Source organism: Myxocyprinus asiaticus, chromosome 28 (assembly GCF_019703515.2).
Source record: "Myxocyprinus asiaticus isolate MX2 ecotype Aquarium Trade chromosome 28, UBuf_Myxa_2, whole genome shotgun sequence".
In the NCBI taxonomy this organism is placed as follows: domain Eukaryota; kingdom Metazoa; phylum Chordata; class Actinopteri; order Cypriniformes; family Catostomidae; genus Myxocyprinus; species Myxocyprinus asiaticus.
In genome coordinates this window covers 41,084,052-41,105,863 of record NC_059371.1, presented here as the reverse complement: position 1 = coordinate 41,105,863, position 21,812 = coordinate 41,084,052, and the positions used below count along the sequence as shown (strand labels likewise).

The window sequence follows — 21,812 nt, the reverse complement described above, 5'->3', positions numbered from 1 at the left end:
AGGGGTATTTTGATTAAAAAATGCGCAGAGTCTCAAGACACAAGTGCATGGGCAGACACACACATATGAGCGTTTGAAAGCAACTGGCTGTGATCAAACAGTGCACAGGTAGCGAATTTAGTCAGATCTTGGTAATGCCGGTATTTTTGTAGCATCAGTGGCAATTAAAATATTGAACTGAACAGAGATTCTGTCACACTCCTATCTAATCGTGGCTGCACCCTGCAGTTTGTAACCCACTGTGCTGGACAAATGCCTTTGGTCGTTGCGTTTTAGTTTACTCAGCATCTAGTTCAGGAATGCTGTGTTTTGTAGATGCCATATAATGTTTATCAACATTTAAAAATGCATCTTGGAGTGAATTTTGAATTTCAGTTTGACTGCCTTACAAATGCTGAAACGTTAATATACATTGCAGAATCGTTGTCATTTAGAAATGAGATCACGTGGGTGTCTGAATTGAGATTGCAACCATTTAACAATTAATCGGGCAGCTTTAGTCGATTGTAATTAAAATAAATACAAAAAAACAGAAAGAAACATACCTGAAGGAATAATATCATCATCTTCATCTCTCTGTTGTTCCTCTGCTGTGTTTTCTTCTTTAATCTCCTCTTGCATCACTTCAATCTTCACTGGTGTCTGCAGCATCTGCTGTTCTCCAGCGTTACAGACAGAAGTCAGAGACTCTGTGGAGGTTTGATCACCCTGATTACTGTCACACACACTCTCCTGAGCATCAGTAGAACAGAGTAAAGTGAGCTGTGAGTCCTGTGTGTCTCTGGATCTCTGTTCAGAGAGTTTGTCCAGCAGCCGCTGTGGTGTGGACCGATCTCTGTCGCTCCACACTGAATCCTGACATTCTGTGGAGGTCCCATCAGTCACACACACTGAAGATTGACAGGAAACCTTTTCCAGCTCCTGACAAACACAACACAATCACATCTGTACTGTTCATCATCACAGAGTCACAGTCATATCACATAATTTGAAACTTACAATCTCAACTTTAACTCGCTCAAAACAGGTGCAGCGTGAAACGAGTTCTGTCTGCTTCAGCTTTGCATTCAGTGACGTCACCTCTTTCTTCAGTTGAGAGATTTCGGTGATGAAATCATCAATATCCAGCATGGACAGATCAGTTCCTACTGATTTACAGCAGATCACATCCACCTGCTCTCTCATGATGAACATCTGAATACAAAAACATCATTATAACGGACTGACAATCATCAAACACAAAGAGATTATTATATAATTACCCCAAAAAACAGATTTGTTGGAAAGAAAATATGATTCTGTGGTGGCATAAATATAATTGTGTGCTTTGTGTTAGTGGTCGGCCGATATATCGCCAAGGCCGATACATTTTCCTGTCTGGCCATTTGTTTTTTTTTTAGGGTGCCAAAAATCGGCTGCTTGCTTGTAAAGCGACTGAGACATGTAAACGACCAGTCACGGTTTGTTTTCTTGTTACGTGCATTATGTTTCTACAATAATAGACTGGTGTGCAACACAGAGTCATTTAAACAGTCCGCATATCAGAGCCGCGGCAGATGCGTTTGAGCTGATAATGTTAAAGTGCTCACCTGTTTCATTCTTACTCTCTCCCCTCAACAGTTCCCTGTAACTTTTAACTGTCATGTCTAATGATAAAAAGGCAAATATAATTAAAACTAATATCATATACCATCTGCAAATATGCATACATCTTGTTTAAACAGATGTAATAAACCAACCTCACACAAATTCAGCATCCTGTGGAGCGCTCATATATCTTCCTCTAAAGCACGTATTTTAACAGTCTCTCCTCAACAGTTCACTGTCAATTTTCACTTACTTTTCTAATGATAAAAGGCAAATATCAATAAAACTTCTATTATATACCACCTGCAAATATGCAGATATCTTGTTTAAACAGATGTAATTGACGAACCTCATGAAAATCCAGCGTTTTCTTCCCATTGAGCACTCATCTAATATCTTCCTTTGAAGCATGTATTCTATCAGCCAGAATCAAAACTTCAGGATCAGGATCAAAAGCTCCTCTGATTCACAAATCATGACGACGATCCAAGCAGGCAATCCAGGCTGTTTAAACTGTCAGGAGATTGCTGGATCCGCATGAGCACATGAGTGCAACCAAAGTCTTTCTAGCAAGTCAGTCCACTGTCAGCCATGTTTGGAACGCCCTCGGGAGGCTATTTCCAGTCATGAAAGTACAGCTCCTATCTACTTGAATGGGGAAAGAGTGAAATCTCCAAATCGTTTGGTCAAGATTACGATCAGAGAACATATTTCAAATGAGCAGTAAAATCTGACAACACAGGTATCATAAATGGTGCTTCTTTACCTCAGATTACTCAAAAAAAAAAAAAAAAAGAGCTTCACGTGTGCTATAAGTAAATGTCTTATTCGCTATGCACTGTATGTACAATTGGTTTTATTCTGCATTTTCTGAGTAAATGCAATTGCTAACATGGACATGCCATCTATGGTTGCTGGACTACTGTGTGTACTGTTATTTCCTTTTTCCTAATATATTAATTTCTTCATGTGCAAATAAATTACAAAAATTTTATGACTAAACTGAAATCAGAAGAAACTGCTATCTACCATTTTAAAATACAATATTATTTTTTTAGATTATTTTTTACAAAGTTAAAGTTCTGTGCGAAATTTAGTAAATATAGCGCTAAATAAGTGTTTTTTTTTTTTTTTTTAGCAATTTCAGTAATTTTATGTTTATGTTATTATCTATATCAAATTGTGTGACATATCGGCATTGGCCATTTAAAAAAAAAAATAAATAAATAAAAAAACATATCGGTCAACCACTACTTTGTTATATTATCGGGTATTAGCGTGTAACAGGCCTTTTTTTTTTTTTTTTTAAACAATAAGCTTAACAAGTTCATATATCAGAAATAAAACATGATACAGATTTTTCTGCTTTTTTCTCTAGTAGAATAAAAGGGCTTTAAAGTCTAAACCTCCAAGAATGAACATATAATGAACAAAGTTGTCCTCCAGCTAATACATGTTCTGTTCTACTGATATTAGGAAACAAACTGGCCATTTTCACCTTCAGATATTCAGAGAGATGGTTAAAATAATGAATCACTCAATGAAAAGAATCTGTAATATCTGTTAAGAAATAGGAACAAACATTTCCACTAAAATCACAATCCCAACTCAGTAAGGTGCTTATTCATGCATCTTTGACCCAGGAAAACCCTAAAATTAGTCTATAAAAGGCTTTATGCAACATAAAAGAAATTAAACGTGATATTCTCAGATTTCGTCTTGTTTTTCCTTAAACTGAATATTTTGAAGCGCCCGAAACAAATAAGCTACATCAGGCGATAATAATCTTCTCTTTAAGTCTTTAAAACGCCAAAGAGAGAAAGACATACACAGAAAAATATACATTAAATAAATATAAAAACACGTACCGAACCAAGACCTCAAACTGTCGGGAGCTCTTATTTCTTCTTGTGTTTTCTGTCGGTTTATAAAACAACTTCTGCTGCATTTCAGCCTCCTGCTGGACTGGAGTGTTTAAAATACCAACATCTGATTAATCAGTCTTGCTGTCTAACTTCAAACTAAACTCAGCAAAAAAGAAACGTCCTCTCACTTTCAACTACTTTTATTTTCAGCAAACTTAACATGTGTAAATATTTGTATGGACATAAAAAGATTCAACAACTAAGACATAAACTGAAAAAGTTTCACAGACATGTGACAAAAAGAAATGGAATAATGTGTTCCTGAACAAAGGGGGGGTGGGGTGGGGGGGGGGGGTCGGTCAAAATCAAAAGTAACAGTCAGTATCTGGTGTGGCCACCAGCTGCATTAAGTACTGCAGTGCATCTCCTCCTCATGGACTGCACCAGATTTGCCAGTTCTTGCTGTGAGATGTTACCCCACTCTTCCACCAAGGCACTTACAAGTTCCCGGACATTTCTGGGGGGAATGGCCCTAGCCCTCACCCTCCGATCCAACAGGTCCCAGATGTGCTCAATGGGGTTGAGATCAGGGCTCTTCGCTGGCCGTGACAGAACACTGACATTCCTGTCTTGCAGGAAATCACACACAGAACGAGCAGTATGGCTGGTGGCATTGTCATGCTGGAGGGTCATGTCAGGATGAGCCTGCAGGAGGGGTACCACATGAGGGAGGAGGATGTCTTCCCTGTAATGCACAGCATTGAGATTGCCTGCAATGTCAACAAGCTCAGTCTGATTATGCTGTGACACACCGCCCCAGACCATGACGGACCCTCCACCTCCAAATCGATCCCGCTCCAAAGTACAGGCCTCGGTGTAATGCTCATTCCTTCGACGATAAACGCGAGTCCGACCATCACCCCTGGTGAGACAAAACCGTGACTCGTCAGTGAAGAGCACTTTGTGCCAGTCTTGTCTGGTCCAGCGAAGGTGGGTTTGTGCCCAAAGGCGACATTGTTGCCGGTGATATCTGGTAAGGACCTGCCTTACAACAGGCCTACAAGCCCTCAGTCCAGCCTCTCTCAGCCTATTGCAGACAGTCTGAGCACTTATGGAGGGATTGTGCATTCCTGGTGTAACTCGGGCAGTTGTTGTTGCCATCCTGTTCCTGTCCTGTAGGTGTGATATTCGGATGTACCCATCTTGTGCAGGTGTTGTTACACGTGATCTGCCACTGCAAGGAAAATCAGCTGTCCTTCCTGTCTCCCTGTAGCACCATCTTAGGCGTCTCACAGTATTGACATTGTAATTTATTGCCCTGGCCACATCTGCAGTCCTCATGCCTCCATGCAGCATGCCTAAGGCACGTTCACGCAGATGAGCAGGGACCCTGGACATCTTTCTTTTGGTGTTTTTCAGAGTCAGTAGAAAGGTCTCTTTAGTGTCCTAAGTTTTTATAACTGTGACCTTAATTGCCTACCGTCTGTAAGCTGTTAGTGTCTTAACGACTGTTCCACAGGTGCAAGATCATTAATTGTTTATGGTTTATTGAACAAGCATGGAAAACATTGTTTAAACCCATTACAATAAAGATCTGTAAAGTTATTTGGATTTTTACAAAATTATCTTTAAAATACAGTGTCCTGAAAAGGGGATATTTCTTTTAGTTTATATTATATACTTTCAACTGTTTTGTAGCATTATACATGAAAATGAAGTGACAGGTATTCTATTCCCACTGACATAAATATTTCTATGATTTGGAATCTCTTTCATAACGTTAGGGCGCAGTGTCTGTTTGTGCATTTGTGAATTGTGTCTGATTGTTGTCTTTTGTGGTCAGATTAGTTAATAGCCTGTGATGGGGAGGAGGGTGTGGCCAGGCCGTAACGATGGACACCTGGTGCTGAATCAGCCCAATCAGCCAGAAGAGGGATAAAGAGGAGCCAGTAACGGCAGTTCGAGAGAGATGCATGCAGCAATCTTGTGTGTATCTTGTGTTATGCTGGAAAGCAGTTTTATGTTGAGTTTTGTTCATTTGTGGCATTAAAAGTTTATGTTGACTGCTCAGCCTCTTTGCCCATCGTGTGAATCCATTACATTGGTGCCAAAACCCGGGAGAGAGGATGGATGCTCTGTCGGAGAGCCCTCGCCGCTGATGGAGGGTTGCGATGCCGAGGAGGTATGGTTCGGTGGTACTGGAGCGGTTCGCCAGAAGGCGGAGGAGTCCGGCGCTATCCACCAGGAAGCGGCGGAGCCACTGCCGACCACCACGGGGTGGAGAAGCCACTGATGTCCATCAGGAGGTGGAGGAGCCGCTGATGTCTGGTAAGGACATGGTACAGGATGTACCATTGCCCGGTGTCGCAGAGGACCGCTGCACAGCTGGCAGATGACCAGTCAACAGCGTGTTTGGGGACCAGCAAGCCAGTTTTTCTCTCTCTGTCCTCCCTCTCACTGTCTCTCCCTCACCCCTCTCCCTCCCCTCATCCTACTCAGGTTCCCAGGAGGTGGGGAAGACCGGCCGGCAGAAGGTTGGCCGAAAGAGCAACACCTCCTCTCCAGGAAGGGGGGGATAATAAGTCAGGGCGGAGGTTTCTTCGGCCTGAATCGGGTGTTGGGGGTATGTGACGAGGAGGAGGGCGTTGCCGGCCGTAACGATGGATGCCCGTGCTGAATCAGCCCAATCAGCCAGGCGAGGGATAAAGAGGAACCAGGGATGCCAGTTCGAGAGAGAGAGACGCATGCAGCAGTCTTGTGTGTGTTTTGTGTTATGCTGGAAAGCAGTTTTATGTTGAGATTCGTTCATTTGTGTCAAAAGTTTACGTTGACTTCTCAGCCGGTTCCCGCCTCCTCCTTGCCAATCGTGTGAATCCGTTACATAGCCGCTAAACTATGGGAAGAGTGACATGTGAGGCCTATAATGCTGAAACTACTGTATTAACTGGCAATCTTTTTCTTGCTGTTGTATGTCAAAACAAGCTCTAATGACACTATGGTTCATTGTATGATTTAATGAACATAAACATGCTCAGCTCACTATATGACAATCTTTTATTTGTGTGATATGAGCAATATTACTGTCCTGAATTTCAAACAATTTGGTCATGAAGTTTGCCACTGTGACACAATTGTTTCCATTGACTGGTGGTTTCTAAGGCAACAATTTACGTCAATAACATTTCTGCGACATTTCACTCACCCCTATAATGGGTTTTGGGCACAGCGTTAAATAATGTGTATTAAACATCTTTGATGCTTGCCCAGTCTCAATGCCCATGGCACATGCCTGGTATATGTTTCCTTTCACAGCATATTTAGTGCTTTTTATTAGTTGTAATTGGTTTTATTTGTTTAGGTTGCATAAAGTTTGTACAAATTAGTAGGAAAGAGCAGGGATATTGAATTTTTTATTTTTATTTTATTTTTTTTATTTTTTTTGCACATGCATTAAGAAAATGTTATGGCGTTTTGGCCAAAACCTTTGAGTTGTCTCAAACAATAGAAAATAATGACTGAACATATATAATAAATCACAGATGCTTGAAGTTTGCTCTTAAGATGTCCAGCGCCTTTTAATTTTACAATGATGAACAAATTAATTCAAACAATAACCAACAAATTAAACATTACAACAATTCATTAACAATAATTATGTTCAACGAAATAGTGAGAAGGTAGTAAAGGCCAAGGCCCAAATCAAACCACACTGACTGCACCTGCTCTCGTAAAAAGATCTTACCTGGCTCACGAAAAAAAAACAGGCGAGTCTTCTCCAGTATTTGAAATCCCCAATGACATCACTGATCTTTCCAGGAATGGGGAAAATCCCCTTCCCCCAAAGCCACTTACAGACTAAGAGAAAAAACAAACAGTAAAATGCAAACACAACACAAATACATGCAGAAGCACGTAGCATAAGCCTAAAAAACTGCCTACATTTTTTGACTTGTCAGCAGTCATTTCTTTTGTCTACTAAACGCACAACCTGTGTCGAAAACAATTAGGCTAGAAGTACACAAAGGCCAATGTTACATTCATTCCACTAGGCTGTATCACTGTAATGATGATATGAAATTAATATTACAGTAAACAGAAAAAGTTTGTTTGTTGGTTTATTACCATGCCAGAATGGTGACTATTTTCATGGCGAAAAACAAGTTAAAAATACAATAATAGGTCAAATGACTTAAATTCTAAATAAAACTTTTAATAAATTTTTTCACAATAAACTCTAAAATCGATTCAGGCCTGACTTTAAAAAAAAAACATTTTTTTCAAAAGAGTCAGTTGTATAAAACTTTCCTCCATGAATTAAAACCAGCACAATCCAATAAAATATGCTTCAGAGATAGTCCATCCTTAGACCAAGGTGATGCAGGCAGCGATCAGTGAGGTGCATCATAGTTTGACTAGCATCTCATTCCGGTGAGGTCCATCCTAAGTCCAAGGTTAAGGCAGTGGCACATGAAGAACTTAAACTTGAAGAAATTGATCTGGCTGGCGTAGGTTGCAGTTAATCATTATCACTCTGTGACACATTTAAAGTGGGAGTCGGACAACAGGCAGGACCGGAGCTGGATCTGGCAGGTTCTGGTAACCTCGGGATATGTATCCCAAAGTTGAGACAGGGAAACAAACAGAATAATATTAGTATAGATCCATTCAATTTAAAGCAGAGTTATATAATATGAGAAGTGTTTCCGGTTCCGGCAGACCTAACTGAAGCAGCATTACTATGAGTTGAGTATATATTGAGAATACAGCATAATAGAAGTTTGCTTAAGTACTGTGGAGCTAGACCTTTTAAAGCTTTGTAAGTTATTAACAGAATTTTTAAATTAAAACTAAATTTAACAGGTAGCCGTAATGACAATAAAATGGGGCTAATTTGGTCATATTTCTGTAAAAATGAACATAGTTGGGAGGACAACTGGACTTTAGTATTTTTTTTCTCCCCTTTTCTCCCCAATTTTGAATGTCCAATTCCCAATGTGCTCTAGGTTCTCATGGTGGCGTAGTGACTCGCCTCAATCCAGGTGGCGGAGGTCGAATCTCAGTTGCCTCCATGTCTGAGAACGTCAATTTGCGCATTTTATCAAGTGGCTTATTGAGCGTGTTACCGCGGAAACATAGCGCGTGTGGAGGCTTCACGCTATTCTCAGCGGCATCCACGCACAACTCACCACATGCCCCACCAAGCGAGAACCACATAGCGACCATGAGGAGGTTACCCCATGTGACTCTACCCTCCCTAGCAACTGGGCCAATTTGGTTGCTTAGGAGACCTGGCTGGAGTCACTCAGCACACCCTGGATTCGAACTCGCAACAGTCAGCGTCTTTACATGCTGAGCTACCCAGGTGCCCTTTTCTAGTATTTTTGACATTAATGGGAGATTTGAGATTGGTCTATAACTAGCCAATTCTCCAGTATCAAGCTGTGGCTTCTTAATAAGCAGTTTGATAACTGCCAGCTTAAAGTTTCTTGGGACATGCCCTAAGGGTAATGAGGAATTAATAATATTAAGAAAAGGTTCTGAGATTACAGGAAACACCTCTTTAAAAAAGCTTAGTTGGTATTGGATCTAACATGTTGTTACTTTTGATGTTTTCAAACGTTTTGTTAGCTCTTCATGACCTATGACAGTAAAAGATTGAAGTTGCTTGTGGGGAATAATATGAGACACAGTTTTCTGAGGTACTATGTAAGATGGTTCCATAATTCCAATTTTATTTCTGATTATTTAAATTTTGTCAGTAAAGAAATTCAGAAAATCTTACTATTTTGCTGCGATGGGATATCTGGTTTAGTTGAGGCTTTGTTCTTAACCAATGTAGCCACAGCACTGAATAAACACCTAGGATTGTTGTAGTTATTTTCTATGAGTTTGCTAAAATATGCTGACCTGGCAGCTGTAACAGCCTGTCTGTAGCTAGAGACACTATCCTTCCATGCACCACGAACATCTCTAAATTTGTACTCTTCCACTTGCGCTCCATTTTCCAAGCTGCTCTCTTGAGGACATGAGTGTGAACATTGTACCACGGCGCAAGGCTTTTCTCTTTAATTTTCTTTAACTGAAGGGGGGTTGGGCCACACAATCGAGTGCTAAAGAAGACCATATTTATATTTTTTGTGACTACATCAAGTTCTTCTGAAATTTTTGAGACAAATCTGGAAGATTATTAGTGAAGCTACACTATATTGCCAAAAGTATTCGCTCACCCATCCAAATAACTGAATTCAGGTGTTCCAATCACTTCCATGGCCACAGGTGTATAAAATGAAGCACCTAGGCATGCAGACTGCTTCTACAAACATTTGTGAAAGAATGGGCCGCTCTCAGGAGCTCAGTGAATTCCAGCATGGTACTGTGATAGGATGCCACCTGTGCAACAAGTCCAATCGTGAAATTTCCTCGCTACTAAATATTCCACAGTCAACTGTCAGTGGTATTATAACAAAGTGGAAGCGATTGGGAATGACAGCAACTCAGCCATGTAGTGGTAGGCCACGTAAAATGGTCAGTGGATGCTGAGGCGCATAGTGCGCAGAGGTCTCCAACTTTCTGCAGAGTCAATCGCTACTGACCTCCAAAGTTCATGTGGCCTTCAGATTAGCTCAAGAACAGTGCGTAGAGAGCTTCATGGAATGAGTTTCCATGGCCGAGCAGCTGCATCCAAGCCATACATCACCAAGTGCAATGCAAAGCGTCGGATGCAGTGGTGTAAAGCACGCCGCCACTGGACTCTAGAGCAGTGGAGACGCGTTCTCTGGAGTGACAAATCACGCTTCTCCATCTGGCAATCTGATGGACGAGTCTGGGTTTGGCGGTTGCCAGGAGAACGGTACTTGTCTGACTGCATTGTGCCAACTGTGAAATTTGGTGGAGGGGGGATTATGGTGTAGGGATGTTTTTCAGGAGCTGGGCTTGGCCCCTTAGTTCCAGTGAAAGAAACTCTGAATGGTTCAGCATACCAAGAGATTTTGGACAATTCCATGCTCCTAACTTTGTGGGAACAGTTTGGGGATGGCCCCTTCCTGTTCCAACATGACTGCGGACCAGTGCACAAAGCAAGGTCCATAAAGACATGGATGAGCGAGTTTGGTGTGGAAGAACTTGACTGGCCTGCACAGAGTCCTGACCTCAACCCGATAGAGCACCTTTGGGATGAATTAGAGCGAAGACTGCGAGCCAGGCCTTCTCGTCCAACATCAGTGTCTGACCTCACAAATGCGCTTCTGGAAGAATGGTCAAAAAGTCCCATAAACACACTCCTAAACCTTGTGGAAAGCCTTCCCAGAAGAGTTGAAGCTGTTATAGCTGCAAAGGGTGGGCCGACGTCATATTAAACCCTATGGATTAAGAATGGGATGTCACTTAAGTTAATATGCGTCTAAAGGCAGATGAGCGAATACTTTTGGCAATATAGTGTATCTTTAGTGGTCGAAAGAATAGTTCTAACCAATCGATAACGCGGCTGAGAATTGAGTGACCTTTGCTAAGTGCAGCATACAAGAGACGAGGTAATGATCTAAGATATCATCGCTCTGCGGCAGAACTGCTATATTATCAACATCAATTCCATATGACAAAATTAAATACAGCGTATGATTCTGACAATGAGTTGGTCCTGTCACATTTTGTTTGACCCCAAGAGAGTTGAGAATATCGATCAATGCTAATCCCAGTGTATCATTTTCATTATCTATGTGAATGTTGAAGTCACCAACTATTAAAGCTCTATCCACAGTAACTACTAAATCTGACAGAAAATCTGCAAATTCTCTAAGAAAATCAGAATATGGCCCAGGTGGTCTATATAGTATAGCAAGGGCAAAAGACGACAGAGGATTTTTATTTTATCTAACAATGTCACATTAAGCATTATCAGTTCAAAATAATTAAACTTATTCTGACCTCTGAGTAACATCAAAAACTTCACTGTAAATTGCAGCAACACCTCCTCCTCAACCCTTCAGACGAGGCTCATTTTTATAACAATAACCTGGGGAGACTTATTTAAACTAATATATTCATCCGGTTTAAGCCAGGTTTCTATCAATCAAAGTGCATTCAGACTTTGATCTGTAATGATTTCATTTACAATTAGTGCTTTGGTTGAAAAAGATCTACATTCGAACTACATATGAAGTCAGAGGTTTACATACACTTAGGTTGAAGTCATTAAAACTCATTTTTTAACCACTCCACATATTTAATATTAGAATACTATAGTTTTGGCAAGTCGTTTAGGACATCTACTTTGTGCATAATACAAGTAATTTTTCCAACAATTGTTTACAGACAGATTTACTTTTAATTGATTATATCACAATTCCAGTAGGTCAGAAGTTTACATTCACTAAGTTAACTGTGCCTTTAAGCAGTTTGGAAAATCCCAGAAAATTATGTCAAGCCTATAGAGAATTAGCCAATTAGCTTCTGATAGGAGGTGTACTGAATTGGAAGTGTACCTGTGGATGTACTTTAAGGCCTACCTTCAAACTCAGTGCCTCTTTGCTTGACATCATGGGAAAATCAAAAGAAATCAGCTAAGACCTCAGAAATTATTTTTTGGACCTCCACAAGTCTGGTCCATTCTTGGGAGCAATTTCTGAATGCCTGATGGTACCACATTCATTTGTACAAACAATAGTACACAAGTATAAACACGAATGGACCAGCCTTCATATCGCTCAGGAAGGAGACGCATTCTGTCTCCTAGAGATGAATGCAGTTTGGTGCAAAAAGTGCATATCAATCCCAGAACAACAGCAAAGGACCTTGTGAAGATGCTGGAGGAAACAGGTAGACAAGTATCTATATCCACAATAAAATGAGTCCTCGACATAACCTGAAAGACTACTCAGCAAGGAAGAAGCCACTGCTCCAAAACCGCCATAAAAAAGCCAGACTACAATTTGCAAGTGCACATGGGGACAAAGATCTTACTTTTTGGAGAAATGTCCTCTGGTCTAATGAAACAAAAATTGCCCATAATAACCATTGTTATGTTTGGAGGAAAAAGGGTGAGGCTTGCAAGCTGAAGAACACCATCCTAACTATGAAGCATGAGGTTGGCAGCATCATGTTGTGGGGGTGCTTTGCTGCAGGAGGGACTGGTGCACTTCACAAAATAGATGGCATCATGAGGAAGGAAATTTATGTGGATATATTGAAGCAAAATCTCAAGACATCAGCCAGGAAGTTAAAGCTTGTTCGCAAATGGGCCTTCCAAATGGTTAATGACCCCAAGCACACCTCCAAAGTTGTGGCAAAATGGCTTAAGGGCAACAAAGTCAAGGTATTGGAGTGGCCATCACAAAGCCCTGACCTCTATCCGATAGAAAATTTGTGGGCAGAACAAGCGTGTGCGAGCAAGAAGGCTCAGAAACCTGACTCAGAAAATTCCAGCAACTTATTGTGAGTAGCTTGTGGAAGGCTACCCAAAACGTTTGATCCAAGTTAAACAATTTAAAGGCAATGCTACCAAATACTAACAAAGTGTATGTAAACTTCTGACCCACTGGGAATGTGATGAAAGAAATGAAAGCTGAAATAAATCAGTCTCTCTTCTATTATTCTGACATTTCACATTCTTAAAATAGTGATCCTAACTGACCTAATACAGGGAATGTTTTCTACAATTAAATATCAGGAATGGTGAAAAACTGAGTTTAAATGTATTTGGATAATTTGTATGTAAACTTCTGACTTGAACTGTAATGTTTAGTAGCCTTACTTTATATGATGTTTATCTTAATTTTTTTTTTTTTTTATATTTTCAAGTTTGACATCAATCACATTTTTCTATGTGATTTAATGAGGGTTTTGTGTTTGGTAGTTTGGGGAACAGACAGTCTGTATATGATATCTAGGTGATACAGTCTCTATGTGCTGTAGTTTATTTGACCTGTGTGACGTCTCATGGCAGCTAGCAGACCTGACCTAGGCCCCAGTTAGTCAAACACTATCACTATTAAGACTATTTGCCAAATTACTAGAGAGGAGAGGGATGACATTCGTTTCTCTTTAGCAGGTCAGGTCTACCACAAAAACTCTTCAGATTGTCTATAAACCCTATGCTATTCTCCTGACACCACTCAGACATCCAGCCATTCAGTAACACTAATCTACTTTAAACCTCTTCACCGCGATGAGCTGGGAGGGGACCAGAGCATATTACAGTGTCTGACATCATTTTTACAAGTTCACACACCTCTTTAACATTATCTTCAGTGATCTCCGACTGGTGAACTTTGTTGGTGCTGACATGAATAACAATCTTAGAAAATCTGTTTAGCATTAGCCAACACTTGAAAATTTGATCTGATATCAGACACCTGGGAAAAACATTTTACAATAGTGGTAGGAAAGGGAAGAGTAGTGTCGTGTTGTCCAACGAGTATGACGCCAAGACATCACCCAAACACCCTGATTCAGGGGGCTATACAGCTGAAACTGAAGTGTGTGTGTTGCTTGCTTGCCGAAACAATATCTACCGGCTTCTGTCTCACTGACCTCCACTAGCATTTGGATGCATGTCTCTAACTCATTAACCTTCTCCATCAGCCTGACTAATTCCATACATTTATTATATGTAAATCCCTCACTGCTGATGGATGAAGCGATCATACATATGAGGCATGCAGTGCAAGTAGCGATAACGTGTGCTGATGCCATGCCTTATCTCAATTGTTCCGCAATTGCGTGGAAAAACAGCAAAGATTAAGGATTAAATGCTGAAAGTAGAGAAATAAGCAATGCTAAGTAGGCTAACAGGCTACAAACACAGACTCAAGACACTGTTAAAACAATGCGTTTATTTTTCAATCAGTGTAATTCAGTATGCTTTTTTGTTTCAAAACTTTTTGTCATACTTCAATAGAATTTGTATTTTTGGGCGAACTATTCATATAAGAAATGATGATTTAAGAGTTAATGGGAAAAACACTGGAGGAGTAGGAGTGCGACTGGACAGATCACTGAGGAAATGTTCACTTCAATTGGTCTATCCTATCCAGATATGAAACGCATCTTAATGGCAGGTACAAACAGGGTCTTAAATGATGCTGCCCTTTTGAGAGAAATTCCACCCTTTCAAACCCCTTTATATTTACTTGATATTGTTGGACATGAAGATGATTCTTGCTCTCTGTGACTGCTTGTGCAATTATTTTTTACATGCTGCTGTAGATGAGCTGATTGGTTGAAATTCTTCCCACATGAAGAGCAGTAGTATGGTTTTTCTCCAGTATGAATTCTCTCATGTGCAATCAGGTTTTGTGACACAATGAAACTCTTTCCGCAGTGTGAGCACTTGTATGGTTTCTCTCCAGTATGAATTCTCTTGTGTGTTCTCAAGTGCTCTGATCGAGTGAAACTCTTTCCACAGTGTGAGCACCTGTAAGGTTTTTCTCCAGTATGAATTCTTTGGTGTTGCTTGAAGTTGCTGGCTGTAATAAAGGTCTTCCCACATTCAAAGCACATATGAGCCCTCACACCGGTATGTATTTTCTGGTGCCCTTTCAAATAGGACAGGCATGCAAAACTCTTTCCACAAGAAGAACACTTGTAAAGCTTCTCATTTGTGTGCACTTTCAGATGTCGTTTTAAGCATGATTCCCCAACAAATGTTTTATCACACTGATCACATTCAAATGGTCTTTCTCCAGAGTGACAGCGGAGATGATATGTGAGACCACCTGCACATGTGAAACTCTTTCCACACTGATGGCATGTGTAAGGCTTCTCTCCAGTATGAACTCTCATGTGTGTATTAAGATCACTTTTATATGTGAAACATTTCCCACACTGAGAGCAGGTGAAAGTATTTTTGGCTGCTCTTCTATGAGTCATTTTAAGTGAGAAATTATTTTTAGTCTTTGAGCCAATCAAAGATTCTCCTCCAGTTGTGAAATCATGATGTTTCTCCTCCACTTCATTCAGTTCTTGACTTTCCTCTTTCATTTTCATCAGCTCTACAATGAACACAGTAAATTGACAAAAATCAATTCAACAGGAACAAAATGTAAAAAGAAATCAAATTGAAACCTACTATAATGGCAGAACAAAAACATTCACTATTAATTGACTGTAGCTTTGCTGTGCAATAGGCAGTAATTTATTACCATTTTTTCATTTTCAAGAACTTCATACATATGAGAAAACTCAACTGTCCAACTTGCATTGCGAGTGACGGGAACAGTATTTACTAGTCAGAAACTAATAATTACAGTAAATCCAACATTGCATGAATAGACAATTAACAAATGTATAAAATATGAAACCACCCAGGAAAGTAGCATGCTAGATATTTACTGTATAATATGGGAAAGTGCATAATTAATTTTTTATTTGTTTGTGATTATTATAAATCACATTTTAGCTTTTTAAAATGTTTAAATTACACAATCTATCAATTAATATATGACATGACCTTTCACTGTTCAAATTAATTTGTACAAATTACCAGTATTTACACTGAGTTGATATTAATTTGTATAACAATTGCTAAAACGGTACTGTCTCTTTAAGAAAACCAGCAGCATGTCTCTAATGCATTTTGAAAGAAGAGTTGCACAGTTTCTTCATTGCATCCATGCTATGTGATTAAAACTAATGTTTCTATTTACTTTTTGATCAACAACTGGCAGTAAAGAACAGAAATATTATTAAAAGAGACATTATTCCATGCAGCTGGATCTCGGCGATAAACTTCTTAGCCACTAGACAGCTCAATCACTGGCAAGTCAAATCTGAACATTTACAAGGGATATTTTTTTTGTCACCTAGTTAAGGATGTAATGATTCACTTGTTGATTCACTTGTCCTTCAGCAATAACACAGAGGCGCAGAATTAGATTTTTTTTCCCCTGCCCCTAAACATCACATTAATTTAACAAATTACGGTTGGTCGATCTTCACGTTGGTCAGAATGCCCCTTCCAATCTTGGGCAGTGTCTGGAACTATTTCTATGCAGTCAGCATGCCTATGAAACACATATTATTTTTCCACAGATTTTTTATGATATTCACAATATTCCAATCATGGATATCTGAAAACTGAGTATGGCAAAAGAAGGGTAATTCCTGCATTAAGCGACACATGATTCAGTAAAATTAAACTGAAAGTGCTAAATGATTGGCTGGAGAAAATATAACCCAACCCTATCCCTAAACCTAAAAAATCAGGTAACTATCAGTGTTCCCTTGCCATCCTACGTTTTGGAAATCCACGTGCTGGGGATATCGCGAACATAATCAAAAATGTAAGGAAAATTATTATTTGTTTCTCAGTTATGCTAACTAAATAGAAATAGTCGATTTTAATTCAAGCACTTTTAAGCACTTAAAATAAATCAATTAAAAAATAAATAAATTACATTTGTTTCAAAATGCAGAATTTCACCGATAGGTGAGGAGTTTGCATCCCTGAATTAAGCATCACTTCCGGTCAGCAGCAGCAGCATGCGCGTGTGACGTAATTACATTAGCATGTTCACGTGAGAACTGAAGCATGCGCGACACACCTGGAAGAGCAGCGCTGTTTACAACTGAGTAGAAGGAATGCTGTACAGAAGCTTCGTTGGTTTTGGTTTAGATCTGTATTTGTATCTGTTTGTATTTTTCACAATGGTGCATTTGTGTGCTCATCCTAGATGTCTCATCTGAGAGAAAAACGTAACATGCTAACATGAATACATCAATCTCTCGTGAACGTGAATACTGCTGCTGATCGGAAGCAATGATTTATGGTTAAAAAGTACTTAAATATTGATCTTTTTTCACACACACACAAAAAAAAACTGTCTGTGATTTTTGGAGCTTCAAAGGTCTGATCACCATTTTAAGGACCTACTGAGCTAAGATATTATCTATTTTTCTTCAGATGTGTTTTGCTGAAGAAAGAAAGTCTAGGATGGCATGAGGATGAGTAAATGATGAGATAATTTTTATTTTTGGGTGAACTATCCCAGCTGAACAGCATTTTAAAAATGAGAATAAAAACAGCAGGAAGTTTTTAGTGACTTTTGAGTGATACAATCATCTGGTAACAGATTCTGACATGAAAAAAAAAAAAAAAAACATACCTGAGGGAATAAAACCATCATCTTCATCACGCTGTTGTTCCTCTGTTGTGTTTTCTTCTTTTATCTCCTCTTGCATCACTTCAATCTTCACTGGTGTCTGCAGCATCTGCTGTTCATGATCATCTTCATCACTCTGTTGTTCCTCTGCTGTGTTTTCATCTTTTATCTCCTCCTGCTTCACTTCAATCTTCACTGGTGTCTGCAGCATCTGCTGTTCTCCAGCGTTACAGACAGAAGTCAGAGACTCTGTGGAGGTTTGATCACCCTGATTACTGTCACACACACTCTCCTGAGCATCAGTAGAACAGAGTAAAGTGAGCTGTGAGTCCTGTGTGTCTCTGGATCTCTGTTCAGAGAGTTTGTCCAGCAGCTGCTGTGGTGTGGACTGATCTCTGCCACTCCACACTGAATCCTGACATTCTGTGGAGGTCCCATCAGTCACACACACTGAAGATTGACAGGAAACCTTTTCCAGTTCCTGACAAACACAACACAATCACATCTGTACCGTTCATCATCACAGAGTCACAGTCATATCACACCATTTGAAACTTACTTACAATCTCAACTTTAACTCGCTCAAAACAGGTACAGGATGAACAGAGTTCTTTCAGCTTTGTAGTTAGTGATGTCACCTCTTTCTTCAGTGACGTCACCTCTTTCTTCAGTGACGTCACCTCTTTCTTCAGCTGAGAGATTTCTGTGATGAAATCATCAATATCCAGCATGGACAGATCAGTTCCTACTGATTTACAGCAGATCACATCCACCTGCTCTCTCATGATGAACATCTGAACACAAAAACATCATCATTATCAGGGGTATCATGCACCTATATTTTTTTTAGGGGGCACCAAGGTCAGCAACCGTAACCCTAATCCAGCCGAAACACCCACCCCCTTCCCGTAAATCACGGGAAACACCCTCATTTATTTTTAATAACTATCACATTGGGGCCTGGGTAGTTCAGTGGTAAAAGACGCTGGCTACCACCCCTGGAGTTCGCCAGTTCGCTAAGTGACTCCAGCCTGGTCTCCTAAGCAACCAAACTGGCCCGGTTGCTAGGGAGGGTAGAGTCACATGGGGTAACCTCCTCGTGGTCGCTATAAAGTAGTGGAACGCGTGGGGAGTTGTGTGTGGATGCCGCGGTGGATGGCTTGAAGCAGATGTCTCCGCGGTAACGCACACAACAAACCACGTGATAAGATGCATGGGCTGACGGTCTCAGACGCGGAGGCAACTGAGATACGTCCTCCGCCACCCGGATTGAGGCGAGTCACCACGCCACCATGAGGATTTAGAGCACACTGGGAATTGGGCATTCCAAATTGGGGAGAAAAAGGGGAGAAAAAACAACAACAACAACAAAAAAAAACATGTGAATAAAGATTTCTGCCTTTTTATTATAGAAGATACCATAAAAATAAATAAACCATTCAAAATCCTCTTGGCTCAAAAAATTAGGGGGCACGTGCACACTCATTACACACTCATAATGGGCATGATGCCTCTGATCATTATAATGGACTGACATTCATCAAACTCTAAAACATTATTATTATATAATTACACACAAGAACAGATCTGTTGAAATAACTTTGTTTCTGAGATGGTATAAATATAAATATGTGCTTTGTGTTTGGTTTCATTTTCCTGACAGCAGGAATATTATCATCTATTATAACTATATACTGTACAAAAATATTATCAGCTATTATAACAGGCAATACAATAAAATATCACCTGCACTGAATTCATTTACAATCAGCTGCTGTATTTAAAGAGCTGATATATCAGAAATTAAACATGATATTCTCAGATTTTTGCTTGTTTTTCCTGAAACTGAATATGCCAAAGAGAGAAAAACAACATGCACAGAAAAATACTGATCCACATAAATCCTGAAGTACATATAAAAGCATAAAATGATGTTAAAGACATTAAACTCGTACCGAACTGGGCTCTCGGATTATCAGCTCTTCTTTCATCTTGTTTTATGCCGGTTAGAAAAACAACTCTCGGTGTTCTTCAGCCATCTACTGGACTGGAGTGAATCACAAACTGATTTATCCTGAAAAACTCAATTTTGCCAAGTCAAAATTATTTTAGATATCTTAGATATTTCATAATAATAATTCAAATTGGTGAGATGTTTTTTTCATTTCGGTTAACAAAGAGAGAAAGGAGGCAATTTGGAAACTTAATTAATTTTAGGTTATAATAGTTGTCTTTTGAACAGGGCCGTAACCACAATATAATTTGAGGATGACAAGTCCCCCCCAATAATCAGATATGGCCAGATTGCCAACAATCACTGATATCCTTGTTGCTGTTCTGCTATACAGTCCATTATGCACAGCTGTGTAATAGTCATTCAATTGTTGCAGGAATAACATAATGGTTTAAAAAAAAAAAAAAAATTACATTTTTACCTCGTGCATTATTTATATTCCAGTGCAACGCATCAGCAAGCAGTTCAGGTTAAGAGTGTTAGTGTCATGTAAGATGTAAAGTATCTAATTAAACAGCCATATGGAGTGGTGGTGGCATAGTGGGTTAAAGCACTGAACTGGTAAACAGAAGGTTGTTGGTCCAATCCCCACAGCCATCACCACTGTATCCTTGAGTAAGGCACTTAACTCCAGGTTGCTCTGAGGGGATTGTCCCTGTAAGTCGCTTTGGATAAAAGCGTCTGCCAAATGCATAAAGGTAAACATGCAATGTTTGCCCACTCTTTTATGGTTGAAATGTTGTACCGACCCACAGTAATTTCCAAGGGTGCAAACTACATTCACCATTTGGTGAAATTAAACCATTTTGAATTTAAAATATGTTATGTACGAGCAGTTTTCAGCATGTTCAGCTTCATCACTAGCCATTTTTAAATCTTCTTTAAAAACATATTTTTATTCTGTAGCTTTTGAACAGATCATTGAATAGTTTGAAATGGATAAATACATGATGTTGTATTTCATTGTTTTTATTTATTTTATTATGTCAATCTGTTTTTATATCACTATGTCATTTTGTTTGTTTGATATGTGAAGCACTTTGGGTCAACTTCTGTTGTTTTTAAACGTGCTCTATAAATAAAGGTTGACTTGACTTGACATGTCAGGCTTAAGACAAAGAGTGAATGTGTGTATATTGTAAAGGAATTGAATGAATGTGGTAATCTGGCAGGTTTTTGAAGTAGCTTTTTAGAAAACTCTCCTGACATTGTCTAAGAAAATTATCTATAAAAAAAACCCAAAACAAAGTAGAGTGTTATCACCCAGATCAGAACTAGAACATGGCAAGACCTGTGACTGGTGACATCTATTGTGCTTTTAGGTTGTGGCAAGGACAGTGTCATATATTCTTAATGCAAATATTATTCGGCAATAATTTAGTCAATTTAAGATTTTCTAAATCATTTCTTTGTCTTTAATTCAGAATTGTGTACAGTATCTCTTAAGAGTCTATTTTTATAAGAGCTCATTTTATTTTGAATAAGTCTTATCAGGTCTGTGCTCAAAAAATGAGCCACCACTTAAAGGAGTAGTTCACCTAAAAATGGAAAATATACTTTTATTCACTCAATTACTCACCCTTATGTTGTTCATAACCCATATGCTGTTTATTTTTTTTCTTGGAACATAAAAATCTATTCCATAGAATAACAGTTTATAGTGAGCAGGAGCTGTTAAGCTTCAGAAAGGACAAATACTATTAATCCTTATTAAAGGTTCAGTATAAAGACATCATAACAGAAGTCCATATGACAAGTGCACTTTATTCCAAGCTTTCTGGGGCCATACAACACTTTTATGGTATATTAATAATGATTTTCCCTCCCTCTTTGGACCTTGAAAGCAGTGGTCAACATGAACTGTTTTTGTATGGAAAAGAGCAGCGTTAGGAAACAACGAGAGACAACTTGAGGACAGTAAGTACTTTTGTGTGTTTTCTTTTTGCTAGCCAGCTGACACAGTCATGTCATTTTACAGATACATTGTACAGTGTACATGCATCTTTTAAAACCAAAAATTATACAATTTTGGGCCTTTATCGCATTTCAAGCCTTAATTCAGAAAAGTATTAAAGGACCAAAGAAGACCATTATATTTGAGACCTCAACCCCCGTGACCCCCCCACCCCCAAAATGGTTTGGTCCCCCCAATGTTCAAGACATGGTTACGGCCTTGCTTTTATAAAAACCATGCTCAGCAGTCACAAAAGATAGATATGCCAAAGCTTTGTTGTCTTTTATGGGCAAAAT

The 21,812-nt window shown here is 39.3% G+C and overlaps 1 protein-coding gene across 1 annotated transcript in view; it reads right to left on the bottom strand.

Moving 5' to 3' along the window:
• The window catches only part of LOC127418540 (zinc finger protein 420-like), a 59,641-nt gene that overhangs the window by 11,250 nt on the left and 26,579 nt on the right, over positions 1 to 21,812 (bottom strand). Inside the window, exons 2-7 of the mRNA XM_051659119.1 lie at positions 18,112 to 18,342; positions 17,552 to 18,029; positions 14,565 to 15,439; positions 1,937 to 1,963; positions 1,000 to 1,194; positions 546 to 921 (exon numbers count right to left, since the gene is read on the bottom strand). Of these exons, the coding sequence (XP_051515079.1) occupies positions 546 to 921; positions 1,000 to 1,194; positions 1,937 to 1,963; positions 14,565 to 15,439; positions 17,552 to 18,029; positions 18,112 to 18,342 (2,182 nt within the window). The remainder of the gene's footprint in view (positions 1 to 545; positions 922 to 999; positions 1,195 to 1,936; positions 1,964 to 14,564; positions 15,440 to 17,551; positions 18,030 to 18,111; positions 18,343 to 21,812) is intronic.